At 38.3% G+C, this 22,254-nt stretch overlaps 2 protein-coding genes across 2 annotated transcripts; one reads left to right on the top strand and one right to left on the bottom strand.

Moving 5' to 3' along the window:
• Window positions 1-583: 583 nt before the first annotated feature.
• LOC137268006 (uncharacterized) lies at window positions 584-14,369 on the bottom strand. The gene is made up of 11 exons (XM_067802477.1): window positions 14,282-14,369; window positions 13,370-13,752; window positions 10,490-10,565; window positions 9,657-9,800; window positions 8,465-8,608; window positions 6,793-6,871; window positions 6,163-6,254; window positions 4,868-5,030; window positions 4,344-4,447; window positions 2,685-3,326; window positions 584-2,111 (listed from the first exon to the last, which is right to left on the bottom strand). The coding sequence occupies exons 2-11, from the start codon at window positions 13,424-13,426 to the stop codon at window positions 1,852-1,854; spliced, it is 1,761 nt and encodes a 586-aa protein (XP_067658578.1). The 5' UTR covers window positions 13,427-13,752; window positions 14,282-14,369; the 3' UTR covers window positions 584-1,851.
• LOC137268008 (uncharacterized) lies at window positions 14,367-21,448 on the top strand. The gene is made up of 3 exons (XM_067802478.1): window positions 14,367-14,483; window positions 14,756-14,859; window positions 18,826-21,448. The coding sequence occupies exon 3, from the start codon at window positions 18,862-18,864 to the stop codon at window positions 20,326-20,328; it is 1,467 nt and encodes a 488-aa protein (XP_067658579.1). The 5' UTR covers window positions 14,367-14,483; window positions 14,756-14,859; window positions 18,826-18,861; the 3' UTR covers window positions 20,329-21,448.
• The last annotated feature ends 806 nt before the right edge of the window (window positions 21,449-22,254 follow it).

Genomic DNA, 22,254 nt, shown 5'->3' with positions numbered 1-22,254 from the left:
TCTGCTGACCTTCCTGTCAGCTTCACAATGGTCACTTTAAACTAAGTTGTTAACTAGAACACAGAAGAAAACAACACACACATGAAGTAAACACACTGGCCACAAAGAGGCAATATCTTCGGTTCACTTAGTGACCAGAGAACACATTGGGTATGAATGAGTGAGTGAGCGAGTTTAGTTTTACAACGCACTCAGCAATATTGCAGCTATATGGCGGCAGTCTGTAAGTAATTGAGTCAGGACCAGATAATCCAGTGATCAACATCATGAGCATCGCTCTGCATGACTGGGAACGGATGATGTGTCAACCAAGTCAGCGAGAATGACCACCCAATCCCATTAGTCGCCTCCTACGGCAATCATGGGTTACTGAAGATCAGTTCTCACATGGATCTTCACGGGTGAGGGTATGAAACAGATGCATATCCAATGTAAACATATGGGGTGACAAACTGGTTAAAGCATTCACCCATCACAACAAGGAGCTTGGTTCGATTTCCTCATGTGTGAAATACGTCATTCCCATTTGAGGTGTCAACTGCCATGTTATTGCTGAACATTGCTAAATCACATCCACTTGGTCACGATACACAAGATTTAATCTTGAAAGAGATGGTAATAGTGATTTTGTGCAACACTAATGATTATCTATATACCAATAAATGTCATTACAATGATGATAGATGGTAATTCACAAATCTCATTTCCAGATACTGTTCAAATCCATTTTGAGTATCAGTGATGATGTTAGAAGCTTTAGCTTGATTTAAATGGCCATTTACATCCTTGCGATTCAATGGATATGTTGAACATTGCCTTGTTGTTGCCAAGTTCAACAAGATAATTGGAAAAGTCTTTGGAATAGTCTTCTGTGCTTAGGCCATGTATCCAATATGAATCAGATGCTCCAAATTCAAAAAACATTGTTTATCTTATTACCTGGAAAATAATAAATATTCCCAGAGACAAAAACTCCATGTTAAGGTGAAGATCACACAGTTCACAAAAGCCATAATCAGTCATTTCAGTTTAACGTCCATGATATATTCATAGACGGTACAAGTTCCTCTGTCTACACAATTTGTAATGCTGTCTGACAAAGTGCCTCAACCTCCACTGTGGTTACACTTTGAGGTAGCAAATTTGCTAGTCAAAATGTATTTTTTATGATAAAATTGATGTATTATACTTATCCTGATTCATGCTCTTTATGTATTTTTTAGTGGAAACTTCAATGATTTCAAAGTGGGCAATTTTTTGGCAGGAAAATTGGAGGTGGCTTAAGATTAGTCATCGTACATTAACTTCTAGGGAATTTGAAGGGATTCAGGTTTCCACTAACTGTTCTGAATAAAGGGGAGATAAGCAACAAAGCATGAGTCAGGATAAGCAAAATATCTTATTTTGCTACCTTAAAAACCCCACAGTAGCAACAACTTGCTACTTGGTTATTACTGTGAAACTGCTTATGTTCATCAATCAGTCAACATTTTCAAAGGATAGATCTCAATTTGTGCACTTTCACTTGCAAACTCGATGATGGTATTTAACTTTCCCCTAAAATGCTCATTGGAGCTTTTGTTGATCACTAATAATTCAGTCAACCAGTACAACATTTCCTGCGTAAGGACAACAAAGCATCATCTGCTAGTACAAGGAGGCCTAATACAGGTCCATAAGGCCAAAGACAGTAATGGGACTGAGAGGGAGGAACTAACAGCTATTCGAGAGAATGCTGTTACCTTGCAACGGATACTGCTACCAATTTTTAAACCAGGCAACAAGTACTGGCTACTTGCTCAAAAAGTTTATTTTGAGCACTGTAGCAGTTGTCTGTTCCCAGAGCATCAGTTATCTGCTTCTTCTCTGAGCTGCCTCTCGCATCTGCTCATCTGCAGGATCCACTGCTGTATCTGGCTGTACATTAACTAGAGGAGACACCACTGCCTGTTGCGTTGTCCCCCCTGAACTGTTTCCACGCTGAAATGGAGGCTGGGTGTTCCTTGTGGGGCTGTGAAAGTGGCTGACATTGGAGCTGCTGTTGTCACTGTTTTCATCAGGTGTCCGTGGAAAATGAAATGGTGATATCTCTGGACCTGGTGTCACCATGGCTGAAAAGAATTTTCAAGTATTCCTAAACAGTTTACTTTTTGTTGAAGCAAGAGGTTTGAACTTCAGCACTTAAAAGATCTTAAGTCTATGTTAATGCATATTAGCTACAGTTACCTTAGCACCAAGACTGTTGTTAGTCTATGATAATATATGGAAGTGACAGTCATCTTAGTGCTAAGACTATTTCAAGTCCATGTTAATGTTACTATCTCAAGTCTATGTTAAAGCACGTGAAACAGAGTCACCTTAGCACTAAGACTGTCATTAGTCTATGATAATGTATGGAAGTGACTGTCATCTTAGCGCTAAGACTATCTCAAGTCTATGTTAATGCATGTGAGATACAGTCACCTTGGCGTTAAGACGATTGTAAGTTTTTGTTGATGTATGGTAGCTAGTCACCTTAGTGCCAAGACTATTGTAAGACTATGTTAATGCATGCAAGCTACAGTCACCTAGCATTAGGACTACAAGAAGTCCATGTTATTGTACCAATTACTGTTATCTTAGTGCAAAGATTGTACAATGACACCAAGGAACATTCTAAGTGTGTAGATCTCATGCATACTCACGTGTCACCACACCCACAGGCCTCTTCTTCTCCGTGCTGTCAGTGGGACGGGTAGTGGACACTTTCAGAGGAGTTCTTGGATGGGCAGGAACACCCTCCTCCCTGCCTGGTGAGTCTGCATCTGTGAGTGCCAACTTTGGGACTGTCTGCTTGCTAGCATCAGCCCTGGTGTCAGCCCTGGAGTCAACACCCTCAGCACCAGCATGTTTACAGCTAGTCTCCTCCATCACTGGTGCCACCTGCTTTCTGTTTGTCGCATGCTGTGTAGTGTCCCTAACCTGCTTCACACCGGTCAGGGATGACTGCCCACTTGGATAACTGGATGTGTCGGACCCAGACCCAAGTCTAACATCAGGAGGAGGTAAACTTGCATGTTCTGCCATGTTGCTGGGCAATGAAGACACTGATCCATTAGTATATGGTACCCGAGATGATGAGTCTGTTACCAGAAGCTGTATTGGAGTGGTTGAGCTAGACTCATCATGAGGCTGACTGAGAGAAGTCTCTGCCACATAAGTATACTGTGTAATGTTGGATGGGTGACCAGATGTATTAAATGTGTTGGGACTCCCATTTAGGGTTTCTGGGCTGCCTGGTCTTAAAGGTTCCATTTCCATTCCTTGTCCAGCAGCTGTTCCATTTCCTGGCAAACAATCAATGTGAATGCAATAGCGTACGTATTTTCTGGCTATCAATTCATACTCTTTCTATCCTAAATAAAGAAATTCTCAAATAAGTTCCACATGGCATCAGGTATTGCACAACTAGGTTATTCTGGATGCTGGTAATTATTTATTACTGAACTAAATCACTCTGGATGTTGACAATCATTGTTTGCCTCCAAAAAGGAATGACTTCCAAACTGAAGACGGTCTGTTTTCAATGAAGAGGTGGTTACTGAACTCTTGAAGATGGTCTGTCTACAAGGAAGGGATGGCTACTGAACTCCTGAAGATGGTCAGTCTATATGGAAGGGATGGCTACTGAACTTCTGAAGATGGTCTGTCTACAAGGAAGGGATGGCTACTGAACTCCTGCAGATGGTCTGTCTACATGGAATGGATGGCTACTGAACTCCTGAAGATGGTCTGTCTACATGGAAGGGATGGCTACTGAACTGAAGATGGTCTGTCTACATGGAAGGGATGGCTACTGAACCGCTGAAGATGGTCTGTCTACTAGTACACAGGGTGCAGTTTCATTTTTTTCAGTATCTGCACCGAGCTGCACCACAAACTTACGTTACTGGTTCTAAAACATATCATAAATACTTGTTTAGAAATATTTATAACAACTAATCATCTGAATTATATGATTACTGCTACCTAACTGATAAATAAGTACACAAATGTTTATGCTTGTAACAAATCCTATTACCTCCAGTCACTTACTTCCCAGTTAAAACACATGATGACAGCTATAAGATGTTGGAGGATTTGCTGTTACCTGCAATGGGTGCAACCTGTTATTGAAGATGACCTGCACGAGCCACTGTTAACCTGCACTTGGTCAGATTATAAATAGTGAAATCACACCCTGGAAGGGGATCAATGAATGGAGAGATGGAGAGTTGACTCTACTGAACTGTTGAAGATGATGGAATGTCAGTTACTTTACATCAAGCCATGAAAGTTACTCCCATGGTGTTACTAGTACTTACCTTTAAGCAAGCAGTTTCTCAGAGGCTGATACTTTTTCAGTAGAAGACAACACACTCCAATCACAAGGACAGCTGCAGCAAGAATACCTACTGCAGGCAAAACCCTGAAATAAAGGAGATACTTCACTGATGTGTCATATTCACCAACACTGTCGTGTGGGGGCATGGAGGACAAGCTGAAAAGACTGTTTGATCACGTTGACATGTTAGTCATAATATTGGCCTGTTTGGGCTTTTTTGCTTATTCATGAGTGAATGAGTATGTTCCTGCATCACTCAAAACTATCCGTTCATACTAAGCTGACATGCACTGATATATTGTCAAATTACATGTTGTCTGATGGCAGTGTTTACTCCTTTCATATTAATACTCACATTGAGTTGCAGCAATGATTACAAATCCATGCACCAACCACTGAAAGCCTCCTTTGATAGTCATATCAGTTTCAGGTTAAGACAACCACAAGACAAGTGGTTATTATAGGTGGAAGATTATGGAGGGAAAATCAAAATGGTGGCCTTACCACTTCGGAATATCACCAGCAGCAGGGACTTCAGTAATGGAAGGGGGTACTGTAGGGTGACTTGTTGGGGTTCTTGTTGATTGTTCTGTCGACAGTCTGGTAGACAGTACCGTAGATGGTCTGGTAGATGGTACTGTAGTTGGTCCTGAAGTTTGGGGTGGAGCTAGATCATAGAAAGTTTGACAGCAACATCAGGGTTGTCACATCTACAAACTTAGCTACTGAATCTCACATTACTAAGTGACTTGACATTCCAAATGTAAATTATATCAAACTCTCATGGACTTCATATGACATGTTCCACATTATTTTCTGCACATCCAAATATATGTTGATATATACTGTATGGCTGAGACATGTTTCTGATATCATGAGATGAAATAACATTAATTATCTGTCTACATATTTTTGCACATGAAATCTTGATGACATGGCTTCACACACAGTCATGTATTAACTGTTGTTATATACCACAGAGATACTATTTCTCCCCATATTTAACTTCTCAAGGAGAAGTTGTGAGGAAATGAAGGTAAATATCAAGAATAGGACTACATTAACATTATACATAAAACCTTGGCAACAACCAGAGAGTGAGTGAGTTTGTTTTCATGCAGCTTTTACCAGTACCCCAGTAATATCACGATGGGAGACACCAGAAATGAACTTCATACATTGTTCTCATTAGGGGAATCAGACCTGAGTCTTTGGCTAACAAGCAAATCTTTACCACTGGGCTTCCCACCGCCCCTAGCAATAACCAATCACATACTCAGTGACTTTACAAACAAAAGACTCCACAAAACACCTTACTCACTAATGTTGTATTAGAATTGAATTGTAAAAACCATGCCAATCTACACTTGTCAGAATGGTACACAAAGTGCCTGGTCCAGACGACCAGTTGTCTGACTTCCATTTTTGTTCCAGAGCGCTGACATTGTGTGCTGGCGATTAGAATCTGAGCTCTGAGAATTCCGGCTGGAACTCAACCTCCAGAGTACTAGAATATGTACATCGCCAAATAAGTGTAATCACAAATATAACACATGTTGTATGATGAAATACTTGACATGTGTTCCTGCATGCCTCAGAGTTGTTTTACTTTCTTCAGCTCTCTCAGACTTAACAGTCCCCTGCATTAACACCCAATCACATTTAGCCTATGTACAGCAGACACAAAATCTACAAGTCCTGTGATGGGATTTGAACCACAGACCCTCAACATGTTGACACAGTTTAGATGACTTAGATGGGATGACTTAGACTAGATACCTTGTTACAAACAAACCAACCTGCAGTTGTGGAAGCATCAGTGATCTCTGTGCAGTTGACATCCCTGATGTGACTACCAGGACTGGTCTCCTTCAGGCCCAGCATGGAGCAGCTGCAAACATGTGCATGCATTATTCATAGAAAACATTCTAAACATAAATGTGCACATCTCCCTGACAGACGTACTCGTGTTTCAAAAACAAAACCTTCTAAACGTAGCGTTGCATAATTTGTCTGAATATTTACATTTAATAAACAATTAAAACATTGAAAAAATTAACCACTGTTTGACTGCATAGCACTGTTTTACACTGTACAGCATGATTCCATATCCAGGTTCATGATTTTATGATGAGTTTTACGCTGCTTTTAGCAATATTCCAGCAATATCACAGTGGGAATACCAGAAATGGGCTTCACACATTGCACCCATGTAGGGGAATCAAGGTCGGATGTTTGGTGTGATGAGTGAACACTTTCACCATTAGGCTGCTCCAGCACACCATGCGACCTGTCCAGCTATGTGATTATAACAAGATGTTTAAATACTGTGATGGCAGATGACAGAAGATAATAAATGAGACACAGTTTAACTAAGATCGATGTCTCCATTAAACATGATTACGCATAATGATTCGTAATAAACCCACTTTCTCCATGCTCTACACATGCCATAGTTCGAGTGGTCACTCTTAAAGAAGCCGAATGGACACCGTCGACAATCATCATCTACCAAAAACAATGTAAAAAAAATATTTATACACATTTTCTTTAAAAACACATATACAAGAGTCAGATACATGATATAAACAGAACATATCTAATAAGCCATGGTGACATACTTTTAACAACATTCTAGGAACATCATGGTGCTTTCGTTGATTGTTGGAAGAAAGCCAAAGTCAATACTGATCTCAGCTACCAAGTTTGGAGAAATACAAAAGTACCTGTATAGTAGAGACAAACCTTGATTCATGCGATATGGATTTGGACCCACAATCAAAGGTATCTAGAGTACCCAAGGGAGGCACCTCTGCACAGCCAACAGCTGTACCTTAAAGGGGCACTGATGCGGAGCAGTTTCTGTGGACTGGTGTAAACTTTTGTTATTGTTTTTCTCCTGTGAGTACCCGGATGATATCCCAGAATTCGTGACTGGTTCGTGACCTCTGCTGCGCAGTCTGTATGCGCAATTGAGAGTTTAATTATAGACAGATAGATTGCCAATGTGGATCCTATTTCACCCACATACGCGATCTAGTGTGTGTTTTCTGTCCTATAGATTCTGCTGAATGCTACAACAAATAAATTAAACCAAACTGCAAACAATGAACGTAAAACAGACTAATTTTATAGCAACAATATCAGGCTACTACCTTGTTCAAGAATGTATCCATCAATATCCACATAAAAGAACGATATTCCATTCATCTGCAGCTCGTAATTAATCTTGCTCTGTGTCGTGTGTCTTACAACAGTCTAATTCGTGAAAAAGTAAAACATGTTTTAACGTCTTTCACATTCACCCAAGATAGCACGCCTGGCAACTAATTGTATGATGTCTGCCATTCTAGGTAATTTAGTTAACCAATAATGACCAATCAATCAATCAACGCAAGGGTGGTTAATTCTTTGAAGGGAGGATGTTGTTTTTACACTCGCACTTTACGACAGGATGTAGTCAGCATAGATTAGTACATCTACACACACTGCCTTTTGACAAATCCACTGTAGAAGATAAAAGTAATTAATCAATCAGTGTGTTATCAGTTAATCCTTTGATCGATGTTTGTTTTTGTAACTCAGCTGATAAACCCTCTTGCATCACTTACATGCACATATTACATAACATACAATACATTTGCCATTACAGACCTTAATATATAATGTTGAGTATTTTCTCCAGACTGGAGAAATGCCAAATGGGAACCTTTGTTGAGTGACCTGAGTGCTGTTACTACTATTTATACCTGTTATAAATTCATTAACTGACCATCCAGAGAATGACGGCAAATAACACGAGTAGGTTTACACCATGAAATGCGAGTTGCAGCAAGGAAGATGTAATCTCTGTGTCGCATGCAGCCTGAAAACACTTATGGGCCGAAACTGTTTTCAGGATACCAACGGAACTTCGTTACATAAGGAATACACACTGGCATTTGCTGTGTACTTGGTGTTCACAATAAAAGTCAAAGTCACTAAACTGAAGGGAATGATGTCCTCATTGTGGTGAAAATATGACCTTTAAGATGTGATTTTTTACACAAGTTTTAGTGTTTGTTTAAGCTGACATCTGTACTCATGTTGTGGTGGCCTTACCAGCTGAAGGCTCCTTCCCTTGGCCACATTTGTTTCTTCTTTCCTGACAGTTTAGTGTCAGTTTCATCTTGGACTCACTCGGCTTCTTAATGAAGCCGACCGTGCGATTACACTCGAACGTTGTTTCATTGACTGCCACCACTTCTGCAAGAGTAAAACAAGCTGTCATATTCCCCTGTCTGTCTCTGATGGAGAACTAGAACTTAGAAACAGGAAACTTCCATGTCGTGCTTAGGAGAAGACAGAAGAAAACCTAAACAGCACATTTACTACATGACTTCCACAAATTCAAAAAGGCGAGTCAGAAAGTGAATCACTTCCTCTTTAGATAGGATTTTGGGGACGTGTATATCAAGTAAAATGGTGGGTATGGCCACACAATGTTAATGGGAAACACAGGACTGAAGCAAGACTGGGCAGTTAAGAGGTATAAAGGGCAGGTCACATGTGTGGAGGGTAGGTCACAGTCATATCATTGTGCAGAGGTTTTAAGTGAGGAGGAGGGGGTGGGGGTAACACAGATGTAGTAGGGGAGACCACAGGTGTGCAGGTAGGTCACAGGTGTAGTTGGGAGGTCACAGGTGTTGAGGTTAGGTCACAGGTGTGCAGGGTAGGTCACAAGTGTAGTGGGGAGGTCACAGGTGTTGAGGTTAAGTCACAAGTGAGCAAGGTAGGTCACAGGTGCAGAGGATACGTCAAAGATGTGGAGGGCAGGTCAAAGGTGTTGAGGTTAGGTCACAGGTGTGGAGGTTAGCCCACAGGTGTAATAGGGAGGTCACAGGTGTGGAGGGCAGTTCATAGTTAATCAGTGTTGTAGGCAAGGGTCTGAAATCTATGTGCACAAGTGTGCTGGCTAACCATGACCTACTTCTTTGAGAGGCATTTTAGAAGCTTTAAAGACGAAAAATAAAACAACTTCAGTGGATAGTCATTTTGCACTCACTGCCACAAAGAAGATCAATAACCAAGGCTTAGTTTACGTGAATTGCCTGTAACCTGATAACAGATGTTGTTTATAACCCAGTACACATTTACCTAACCCAACAAATGTACTTCTCGTCTTAACAAAAAAGTTGTTTTCAGGTCAGGAGACTTAGCCCATCTCGCAGATGAGCAGACATGCCAGGGAGAAAAAATTAAAATGACAATATTTGCACATGACTAGACTTATTCCAGGTTTCACATAGCCCACCATTCTGATTCGGCATATCCCCAGGTTTCAGGTAGCACTGCCTAGGATTGAATGATGAGGATCCATATACCAGTGTATAGCCCCGACGACATGGTTTACATATGTCTTGGGTGTTGTCCTCAGTGCAAGAATCCACATATGTATCTAAAAATAGAGAAATACCAGTAGAAACCCTCCATAATGTGGAAGGGTTGTCAGGCCTTTGAGGCAACAGACATAGAACTGAAACAACTAATGTAAGTGTTGGTCTGTTGGAAAAAAGTCCTACCACATGATAATATACTTTGAAGCAGGAAAAGCACAAATTGCAAAAAGTAGACATAGGCTTTGTTTCTGCAGTTTCATGAAAGATTACCTTGTACTCTTTCAAGAAATGGTCATGACAAGCACATCACTGTAGATAGAGTCGAAGTGAAACTTGTTGCCACGGAAATAGAGACAAATTAATTTTTTTTAAATTCTTAAATAGCATAAGGTACCAATTTAGTCCTTGGTTAATCTATGTATCCAGCTGAATAAAATGGATGAAAAGTTTCTCATGGTGGTTTAGAAGTGGTACAGCTACAAAATCCACCCCTCCTTTTGAAACCATGTCCAAATTTTGAAACCATGTGGAAATTGTTTCCATGGAAACCAAGAAAAAGAAAGAGGAACAAAATCTGCAAGTAGCAAAATGCAATACTTCAGGATCTGTTTGTTATATTGGCCATGTTTTCATGAGATATATTGAGCATCTTTTAAAGCTATGCTCCACAAAAAAAATCCACCCCCTTCATTTTCAAACTTTTCATGGTTTCATAGGAAATGTAGGTTTTAACATTTAAATTCCTTACCATCCTGACAGTAGACTTCGCGACAACACTTGTTGTTGTGTAGGTATGTGTTAGGTTGACATACTCGACAAGCAACCTGAAACAGTATATACCAATATCCAGGACTAAATACAACAACATTATAGACTATACATAAACATCCAGGACTAAATACAACAACACTATAGACTATACATAAACATCCAGGACTAAATACAACAACACTATAGACTATACATAAACATCCAGGACTAAATACAACAACACTATAGACTATACATAAACATCCAGGACTAAATACAACAACACTATAGACTATACATAAACATCCAGGACTAAATACAACAAGACTATAGACTATACATAAACATCCAGGACTAAATACAACAACACTATAGACTATACATAAACATCCAGGACTAAATACAACAACACTATAGACTATACATAAACATCCAGGACTAAATACAACAACATTACAGACTATACATCAACATCCAGGGCTAAATGTGACAACATTAAAGACTATACATCAACATCCAGGGCTAAATGTGACAACATTAAAGACTATACATCAACATCCAGGGCTAAATGTGACAACATTATAGACTATACATTAACATCCAGGGCAAAATGCAACAACATTATAGACTATACATCAACATCCAGGGCTAAATGTGACAACATTAAAGACTATACATCAACATCCAGGGCTAAATGTGACAACATTATAGACTATACATTAACATCCAGGGCAAAATGCAACAACATTATAGACTATACATCAACATCCAGGGCTAAATGTGACACATCAACATCCAGGGCTAAATGTGACAACATTAAAGACTATACATCAATATCCAGGGTTAAATGTGACAACATAATAGACTATACATCAACATCCAGGGCTAAATGTGACAACATTATAGACTATACATCAACATCCAGGGCTAAATGTGACAACATTATAGACTATACATCAACATCCAGGGCTAAATGTGACAACATTATAGACTATACATCAACATCCAGGGTTAAATGTGACAACATTATAGACTATACATCAACATCCAGGGCTAAATGTGACAACATTATAGACTATACATCAACATCCAGGGCTAAATGTGACAACATTATAGACTATACATCAACATCCAGGGCTAAATGCAACAACATTACGGACTATACATTAACATCCAGGGCTAAATGCAACAACATTAAAGACTATACATCAATATCCAGGGTTAAATGTGACAACATAATAGACTATACATCAACATCCAGGGCTAAATGTGACAACATTATAGACTATACATCAACATCCAGGGCTAAATGTGACAACATTATAGACTATACATCAACATCCAGGGTTAAATGTGACAACATTATAGACTATACATCAACATCCAGGGCTAAATGCAACAACATTACGGACTATACATTAACATCCAGGGCAAAATCCAACAACATTATAGACTATACATCAACATTCAGGGCTAAATGTGACAACATTATAGACTATACATCAACATCCAGGGCTAAATGTGACAACATTATAGACTATACATCAACATCCAGGGCTAAATGTGACAACATTATAGACTATACATCAACATCCAGGGCTAAATGTGACAACATTATAGACTATACATCAACATCCAGGGCTAAATGCAACAACATTACGGACTATACATTAACATCCAGGGCAAAATCCAACAACATTAAAGACTATACATCAATATCCAGGGTTAAATGTGACAACATAATAGACTATACATCAACATCCAGGGCTAAATGTGACAACATTATAGACTATACATCAACATCCAGGGCTAAATGTGACAACATTATAGACTATACATCAACATCCAGGGCTAAATGTGACAACATTATAGACTATACATCAACATCCAGGGCTAAATGTGACAACATTATAGACTATACATCAACATCCAGGGCTAAATGTGACAACATTATAGACTATACATCAACATCCAGGGCTAAATGTGACAACATTACAGACTATACATCAACATCCAGGGCAAAATCCAACAACATTAAAGACTATACATCAATATCCAGGGTTAAATGTGACAACATAATAGACTATACATCAACATCCAGGGCTAAATGTGACAACATTATAGACTATACATCAACATCCAGGGCTAAATGTGACAACATTATAGACTATACATCAACATCCAGGGCTAAATGTGACAACATTATAGACCATACATCAACATCCAGGGCTAAATGTGACAACATTATAGACTATACATCAACATCCAGGGCTAAATGTGACAACATTATAGACTATACATCAACATCCAGGGCTAAATGTGACAACATTACGGACTATACATCAACATCCAGGGCAAAATCCAACAACATTAAAGACTATACATCAATATCCAGGGTTAAATGTGACAACATAATAGACTATACATCAACATCCAGGGCTAAATGTGACAACATTATAGACTATACATCAACATCCAGGGCTAAATGTGACAACATTATAGACTATACACTGATGTCCGGGGCTATAGACAACAGAGTTATAGACTATACACCCACATTCGGGACTATTTACAACAACTCTATAGACTACTATACATCAATATCCAGCACTACATATACCAACACTACAGACTCTACACCAACATCTACGACACTAAATACTACAGCATTATGGGCTAAACACCAACATCCAGAACTATACACACCATAGTCCAAAATCAAGTCTGGTCAAGACAAACCAGTGACCAACATCATGAGCATAGATCTACAAAAGCAGGAAATGACATGATACACTGAGTCAGAGAATCTGATCTGCTGAAGACCAGTTCTAAATCGTATCTTCACAGGCAGTTAATTAGTATGCTGAGAATTGCTTACCTGAGAGGTTGTGATGATGTAAAGGACAATGTTCACAGAACAGTAGAGCTTTATCATATCTTCAGTATTGTTGCTGCAGTGACATTATCTTCAGTCCAAACAGATCAAAGTGTTCATATTAACTGTTCATTTTGAAACTTATCTGACATTCAGTTCAAATAAGAATACATTCAGAGACATAATGTTATGAAACGTACCGACACAGACTAAAATGTTTCTCTTTTCTTCGTGTGTGACTATACAGAAACAAATATCTGTGACAGTTAAATGTGAAGAGACATAATATTGTGTTTTTCATGAAGTTGAACAACTCAGAGTGTCATCAGTCTCAGGCAATGTTCTTGCATCAAGGGAAGTTCCATCTGTGATGTTGTCACTTCCAACTGTGAAATAAATATAACTTATTAATGTTGTTTGTAATCATTCAACATTCAATCAACAAGTGTCAAAATAGAATGTAACAAGTACATCATTGTAAAAAAATTCAGCTCCATTGAAATGTTCACAAACCATTACTGCATGTTCTTGTTACTATTTCAGGTCATGCTGGTAAATTAAAGGTTTTATCACACGTGGGACTAACCGTAAGATTACAGTGTGATACACACTGGGTCAAACGTAGAATTCCCCACTGTATGTTATGCTATTGAGGACATGGATGAACAAATCATGTCCAACCAGAAATTAACGAGTGTGTAAAACAATAACACAATGCTCATCATCTGCTTCAGAAAAACTGTGACGATGTGCGTGAAGATAATTCTGATTACTCATTACTAGACTTCGTTATGTTCATATATCAACTGTCACACAGGCCCAGTAACAACTCTCTACATAACGTCCTGTCGCGGTCACAGGGGCTGGTTATTGTAATGGTTGCACTTAAAAGGAAGAAAGTCAACAAATACGTACTTGTTTTGTTCGTAAATGACAATTATGCATCGCTCTCCTCAAGGCGTTTAATTTCGCGTCAGAAAATGAAGACTTCCGTATGCTTGTCGGGTTAGACATTCCGAGTTATTCCCCTTTGACAAGTTTAGACCAGAGCGGAGATTATGAAATCATTTCTTGTTGTGTAACAAACTCGAATACCGACCAACAGTCGCAAGGAATGGTAGGTCCCAGCGACCAGTGGTCTTCGCTGGACACTGTTCGTTTCAGTAGTATACATAGGGGGCGTCTCATAATGTCACCTGCTTGTCTTTCTTTCACCGAATTCGAAATACTGACTCTTAAAATTGTTTGCCTGCATTTGTCGGTACATGTTGTATCATAGTGATTAGTTCATCGAAGTCAATATTATATTGCTACTTAGAAACAAACATGATAAACAAGTTAATGAGGCTTTGAGAAATCCTAATTCTGCTTGTTGTTATCGATCTGCAGAGCAAATAATCTGGCTTCCACGGGATTTTGTAACCAGGGCTGCGAAACCCCACCGTCTCAGATTCAGTTGAAACAAGCCAAGGTGACAGGAAGGACGACAGTCAGTAAGGACCCATTATGTTGTTACTTTTGATTGTGTTTTGTGACCAACTCACAACTTATTCAGTTTATAGTAGCTTTATGAAAGATTGAAATATTGTCCGAATGCAGTAAATTCATGGATTATTGCCAGTCTGTAGTCTTTGTCAGTTTGTGCAGTTCTTCAGATAAGGGCCGTGTCGGCGTATGTTCAGACAAAAAGTATGCACGATACAGTAGGAAAAATATCAGAAAGTAGCAGATACGCAGCACAGCAATGGTGTACTGTCCTAGAATCATTTACAAATTATTATCAGAAAATGTATTGCTTTATTGTTTATTGGCCTGTTTTACACGAGTGACAATGCTATGGTGCATATATGAAACGGAACACAAGATTGCTTACACGCCATTAAACTCAATGCATTCAGAACTCTAAATGTACTGTTAAGTTTCCCCAGTACTCTTATACTGAAAAAATAAGGCGTACGTCCTCCATATGTTGAAAACTTATCTGGAGCCCTGTTTGTGTGTAAGAATGAGATGCCATTGCAGGAACGTGACTGGCATAAGTGTAGCATGTTCAAGCCATTTTTTAAAATGATTAAGTTAATATTTCTTTCTGTGGGATATTTTTCATATGCACTTCAAAAAAGGTAGGGGAATCTGAACTTTCAATTTGGATAGGAAGTGTAAACATTAATTAACATTTCAAGGACAGACATGTTATGAACGCCCCACCTTTTCCCTTTATTACCACATAAAACATGATGTGCATGTGCACAACACAGTAGCCCATACAAGTGTAAGGAGTCCCATTCTTGATTTTGGAGTTTTTTAAAGAAGGTAGAGAAATCACTTAGAACATTAATTTTGACACTCACCTTGCATCACACATTTGTTAGTGTTTGTTTCTAGTTGTTTGTTTTAAATAAAAATAATTGTATACATACAAATCAATTGCCATACTCCAATCATCTTTCAAAAGCGACTACATTCCAAATAACTATGATTGTTAGGAGGTGCAACTGGAAATGCACTCTCAAAACAATATATATATCAACATTGATTGACACCGATAAATTTCCTAAATATGTTTAATCGTAAATAAAGAAAAAGAAGTTCCCCCACCTTTGTTGAAGAGTATATATGCCTCAGAAAAGTAAAACGCTTTACTTGTTTTGAAATAGGTTCAGTGAAACAGAAAGTACAGTCAGTTTTTAGAAAACATGTCCAAACATAACAAGCACAAATATGATACATGTTCATTCTCTTTATTAAAGCTTTCACATGCCCCAAAATAAGGGCAGTAATTTTATATGTGTCGTAAAGTTAGGTAATAATACAATATAATCTTAACACATTTGTGATTATTGATCTAATCATTTTCTTTTCATAACATCAAGCAATATTCTTCAACTAAGTTTTATGTTGAAAGAATTCAGGTGTTGAAACTATCCTTTAACTACCATTATTATGCAAAAAAAAAATTTATACAATACTATTTGAAAGACAAGCAAAGTGTCAAAATGGATTTGTTCTCCATAGTGTAGATATCACTTATAACTGGAATTGCTAATGTTACATTTATTGAACCAAATTTTTATGTTTTTATGAACAAGGTAAAAATTATAACATTTAATGTAATGAATTGACACAATTTGTGCATGATTAATATGATTAATCATGTTAATGCTTAACGTTTAATTGAAATGCTCCAGCTGAACATGCATAAGTAATATAATTAATGCTTAAGACTGTGGTAGATATCTATGTTAAAAATAATAGACAATATATTGGCATATATAACATATATAGAACATAAATATTTTGCCAAGTGATATTCGACAATATCTACATTTGTCCTTTAGTTATCACAGTAGTGTTCAAGCAACTGTGCTAATCATAAAACAATCCATATTAAAACATCTGGTGTAACTTCTATATTTCATGTAACTTCATGAGTCAATTTCCCTGAAAAGAAGAAAAAAGAATAATTACTTCTTATTTCATGTCTTAAAGAAAACCATGCATTCCTTTTATTGTGGGCGGAATTTAATTTTATCTTAATTTGATTTGCATAAATAAATATTCCTGGAATATTTGCAAGAGAATTGTTTTTGGATCTTGTATGTGATTGAAATATTATGTTACATTAAACTATCTTTAATGATTAAATATGTTGGTAAGAAATGTAAGGGAACTAATACTGGTATGTTCAAGGAAGAATGTTCTCTTAATGGTTAGTACAAGAACATAATATGCAAAATGGAAACATTTGGTTCATTAGGGTAACAGTCAACAACATAACATAACATTAAAAACATTTCTAACAGTAATTCTTTACTCAATTATTGTAGCTCAGGAAGACTATTTTAACATAATGAATCTAGTAATTCTAACATTTATCCATTATCAATGGATGATTTACAAGGGTAGGAATTCTTAATATGTACTGTAGAGGGGAAATAGTTAGTTCTTGAAAAATTATTGCATTTGCAAAAGCACTCAAATCAATAATGAACATATTTTATTTCAGCAAAATGAATTTAATAATTCATTAGTTGTAACATTTATATATGATCAATCCATGAATAACTGTTGTTTAAAAAGTATCACAACAGTAAACTATATGTAGGACACAACAGTAAACTATACGTAGGACACAACAGTAAACTATATGTAGGACACAACAGTAAACTATACGTAGGACACAACAGTAAACTATATGTAGGACACAACAGTAAACTATATGAAGGACACAACAATAAACTATATGTAGGACACAACAGTAAACTATATGTAGGAACATAACCTAACAATTTATAATCCATAAAATAGAAATGAAAAGAAAAGTTCTAAGAATTTTTTTACAAATATTTCTCTTATTAAAATATATTCTTTTAAAAGTGAAGAGTAGTAAGATAATATAATTATATCATCTAACCGTAAGGAGCTATAAGTTTGACTCATGAAGGTTCCAGGGTAGAATAGTCCTTCAGCAACCCATGCTTGCCATAAAAGGCGACTATGATTGTTGTAAGAGGCGACTAACAGGATCGGGTGGTTGAGCTTGCTGACTTGGTTGACATATGTCGTCGGTTCCCATTTGCGCAGATTGATGCTCATGTTGTTGGTCACTGGGTTGTCTGGTCCAGACTCGATTATTTACAGGCCGCTACCATATAGCTGGAATATTGCTGAGTGTGGCGTAAAATAAACTTACTCACTCACTCGCTATTGGATTGCTGATGTTTACTGAGAGTACCCGGCAGAGTTACTTGCCCTTTGCTTCAAGACTCCAGTGCTGTTAGCAAAAACATTTCACAATTGTTCTGTTCCTCTGAAAAGTTTAATGTGTCCTAAAATGTTGCTCTTCAAGTGTTCAAAATGCTGCCAAATACCTCTAAACATATTTCCAGGATCATATACAATTTCAAAATTTTGAGAAAAAAATACTGACCTGAAATCAGTGTGACTGCTGATGGCATCTGCTCCACTCTAGGGACCAGTCATTTGCTGAACTCATATTTCCGCAGGAAATGAGCAGGAGCTTGTAAAACAAGGACCCCTCCCTCACAAAAAATCAGGTCAACTTTCAGATTTCAGGAAAGAGTTAATTCCCTTGGAAATCAGTTGGCTAGTAAGTGTAGATCTGAAGTCCTGTCTGAGAGTGTGCATCCCCCTTTTTCACAAAGGGCTGTACCCGCCCCAGCATGCAGACTTGTAAGTCATGTTGGTTTCAATCACTGAGCCACACATGAACATTTTCTGGTACTGTTGTCAAGCATGACCAGCTAGCTGACTATCTTGCTTCGCTGAGCCTTAACTCCTACTGATCTTGTTCACACAAGAAACAAAACAGAATTATTAGTGCTTTCTGTTCCACCTCTGACAAGTTTTGCAAGAAACATGTCTGTCAATGAACTAATTATATAGTCCTTACATGTAGCTTGTTGTAATCTGCCATTGAGTGTGGGTCTATGTTTCAGTTTCCAGTTTGGGGAATCTACAAGAAGGTTTACAGCATGCCTGCTGGGAAGAAGCGTGTGTTGATTGTTGGAGCAGGAGCTGCAGGAACTGCTGCCGCATACAGCCTGGGCAGATTTCCAGACAGGTTTGATGTGGAGGTTTGGGAAAAATCCAACGCTCCTGGTGGCGTTGCCACAACCAACATCATAAAAGGTGATGTTTTTGTTAACGATGGAGTTCAGGGTGGAACCCCAACCTACCGAAACACCCTCAAGTTAATGGACACATTTGATTTTGAAACCACCCCTGTCAACATGAAGATCTCCTTTGGAAAAGGACAAACAGCCTGGACCAACTACACAAAGACTCAATTGACAGAATATCTTAAAGATGATATTAAGAAGTTTGGGTCAGTTTTGAAAACTGTCAACAGATTTGAGGCCTTCTTCATATTTATCCCAATTCATAGAGTTTTGAAGTGGTATGGATTCTCTGATGATTTTTGTACCGAGATGGTATATCCTCTCACAGCTTTGTTTTTTGGAACAGGCAACCAGACACCAAACGTGTCTGCCGCCATCATGGCTCGTGTGTTCCTGGATGACGATCTAAGATTGTTTGACTATGACACAGAGCAGCTTTTATCTCAAACACCAGAAATGTTTGCATTCCCTAATCTGGAGTTGATGTATAAAACAATAATGAAAAAATCAGGAATCATTTACCATGGTAACCGTCCAGTGACGTCTGTCCGTCGTACCAGGAAGCATGTCTATGTGACAGATGCTAATAACCATGAACAAGTCTTTGATGAAATAATCTTTGCTTGTGATGCAGAAAGTGCCTTGGCGATTCTTGATGAACCAACTTTCTTTGAAACTAGAGCCTTGGGGAATGTCCAGTACTACAATGACCTGATAATCACTCATGAAGACCAACAGTACATGGACAAGCTTTATGAGCTTCACATAGACACTGATCAATATTTTGTCCGAACTGACAAGAAAGACAGTTCCAAACTAGAGATGTCTTTCAACCTGTCCAACTATCAACCTCAGCTCAAGGCTTCAGGAAGGAACATCTTTCAAACCATCTTTCTGGATGACAAAATACAGACTATATGGACCAAGGATGAAATCAAGGAAGACAAGATCCTCCTGAAACGTTGGTGGAGGCAGTTTTCTCACACCTGGCGTCACTTTGCGTTTACTGTCCCTTTCATGCGCTACCTCCAAGGAAAGAAGCACACTTGGTACTGTGGAGCCTACACTCTCATCAACACCCACGAGATTGCTGTCATATCTGGTCTGGCAGCTGCACACCGACTTGGGGCTCCTTACCCGTTCACTGAAGACCGCTTGGCAGCAAAACAATTTGACCACTACATGATGGTCATCCATGGTCACCCACGATCTGCTGGATGTAACAAGGACACAGTGAAGTCATATCTGCTTGCTCCATTCATGTTTCTGTTTGCCTGCTTTGCTCTGTTGTTGAAGGTGATTCTCAGAGTGCATTCCTAAGTGCCTAATATGTCGATCCAATATAGAAAGTGATGTGAAAGGCAGCTCTCTGTATAGAAGCATTATCCATCTACCTCAGTGTGTCTTTCTCCAGTTTCTAAAATGTTAGTAGCTGGTCTGACATAGGTCTCTACTTCAGTCATAGTGAGGTTTGTGTCAGAAAAAGAAAATAACAGACGTTTGTTACATAAAATATATTTTATCTACTGCTTCATGTTTAATTATATTCACCAAAAAGAATTACCCAACTGTTATTTCTTCACACCATCTTTTCTGTGAACAATTATCTTGTCAGCTGTTAATAGTCATTATTTGTATCTGTAATTTTTCTGTGTATTAATAAGTTACATTTATCCCAGCCTCTTTCCCAAATATATTGTTTGTCTCTTACTTTGGGTAGGACAGGGAAGGGGCTTTTACATTGTCTCCTCAAAAGACCCTGTAGAAGTGTGAAGTATGAAGTATATGTTCCTTGTGTCTCACCCTTATAAGACTATGAAGCAAATGTTCCTGGTTAACCCATGATTCATGTACGTTGCACATGTTAGTGGTGTGCCCATGGTACAAGCATGAAGCACATGTTCCTGGCATGTCCCTGGTTCAAGTTTGAAGCACATGTTTCTGGTGTGCTCCTGGCTCTAGTATGAAGCACATTCCATGTGTACTCCTGTTTCAAGTATGAAGCACATGTTCATGGTGCACCCAAGGTTAAAATATGAAGCACATGTTCCTTGTATACCCATGGTTAAGTATGAAGCACATGTTCCTGGTGTACCAGTGGTTCAAGTATGAAGCACATGTTCCTGGTATACCATGGTTCAAGTATGAAGCACATGTTCCTGGTGTACCCATGGTTCATGTATGAAGCACGTGTTCCTGGTGTACCCCTGGTACAAATATGAAGCACAAGTTCCTGGTGTACCCATGATTCATGTATGAAGCTTATGTTCCTCATGTACCCATGGTTAAAGTATGAAGCACATGTTCCTGGTGTACCCTTGGTTAAAGTATGAATCACATGTTCCTGGTGTACCCCTGGTTCAAGTGTAAAGCACATGTTTCTGCTTTCACCTGTTCTGAAAATATTTATACCCTGAATAAAGTGTTTCCTGAAAGTTGAGTTTGAAATGACTCTTTTCCTAAAACTAAACACACTCACTCACTCATGTCTGAATTACCAAACAACCCTTATTACCATATTTGGAGACAGTCCTAAAAATATCTGAAAAGCAAATATCCTTAAAAGACCATTGTTCAGGCATATTGCTACACTAGAACAAGTAGGCCAAGGGTTGGGTGTGATGGTAGATAACCACTCTATTGTCCATGTGTGATTCTAGAATAACAGCCAATTCATTGTTCAGTTTTAATGCTGCACAACCATAAACAGAAACTGGTTTAGTATGATAGTACACTAAGAGAATAAGCCAATCTTTAGAATAGGATGCAACACAAAGATGATCAGCTTGTTGTTTGTTTGTTGCAGCACTACAGTTTCCAGAGTGCCACTGCATGAAGGCACAGGAGTTAGATCATCTTAGCGCTAAGACTTAGTGTATGAAACTCATTCAAAACGACAGGAAGCACACTGGGCTGCTAACTAAAAAATGTTGCCGGCCCTGTTAACATGTAACCATCCCTGTATTGAATATAGGAAATTGAGATATGTTGTTAAAAGAAAGTAATTGATGAATAATTTAAGAAGTGATGTAAACTTAAAAAGCAAATTTGATAAAACAATGACTTGGTGGTCACTGTTAATTCATGTAGTGTCACTGCCATCAGAAACCAACAACATTCGTCGGCTGAAAGCATTCTCTAGACCAGTCACATTTAGTTTCTAGACCAGTCACATGGGCAAATGGATGAGTAGATAAATGGTTAGGCTGATCTGTGGAAGTTACAGTTTGATTGATCATGAAGAAT

Source organism: Haliotis asinina, chromosome 16 (genome assembly GCF_037392515.1).
Source record: "Haliotis asinina isolate JCU_RB_2024 chromosome 16, JCU_Hal_asi_v2, whole genome shotgun sequence".
Lineage (NCBI taxonomy): Eukaryota > Metazoa > Mollusca > Gastropoda > Lepetellida > Haliotidae > Haliotis > Haliotis asinina.
This window is presented reverse-complemented; position numbering and strand designations above follow the sequence as displayed.

Coding starts and splice junctions, on each gene's coding strand:
- LOC137268008 (XM_067802478.1), top strand. CDS start 18,862: ATGCCTGCTGGGAAGAAGCGTGTGTTGATTGTTGGAGCAGGAGCTGCA.
- LOC137268006 (XM_067802477.1), bottom strand. CDS start 13,426: ATGATAAAGCTCTACTGTTCTGTGAACATTGTCCTTTACATCATCACA. Junction 9,801..10,489: donor CGAAGTCTACTGTCAGGATG/GTAAGGAATTTA, acceptor CTCTATTTTTAG/ATACATATGTGGATTCTTGC. Junction 5,031..6,162: donor TGATGCTTCCACAACTGCAG/GTTGGTTTGTTT, acceptor TCTATGATCTAG/CTCCACCCCAAACTTCAGGA.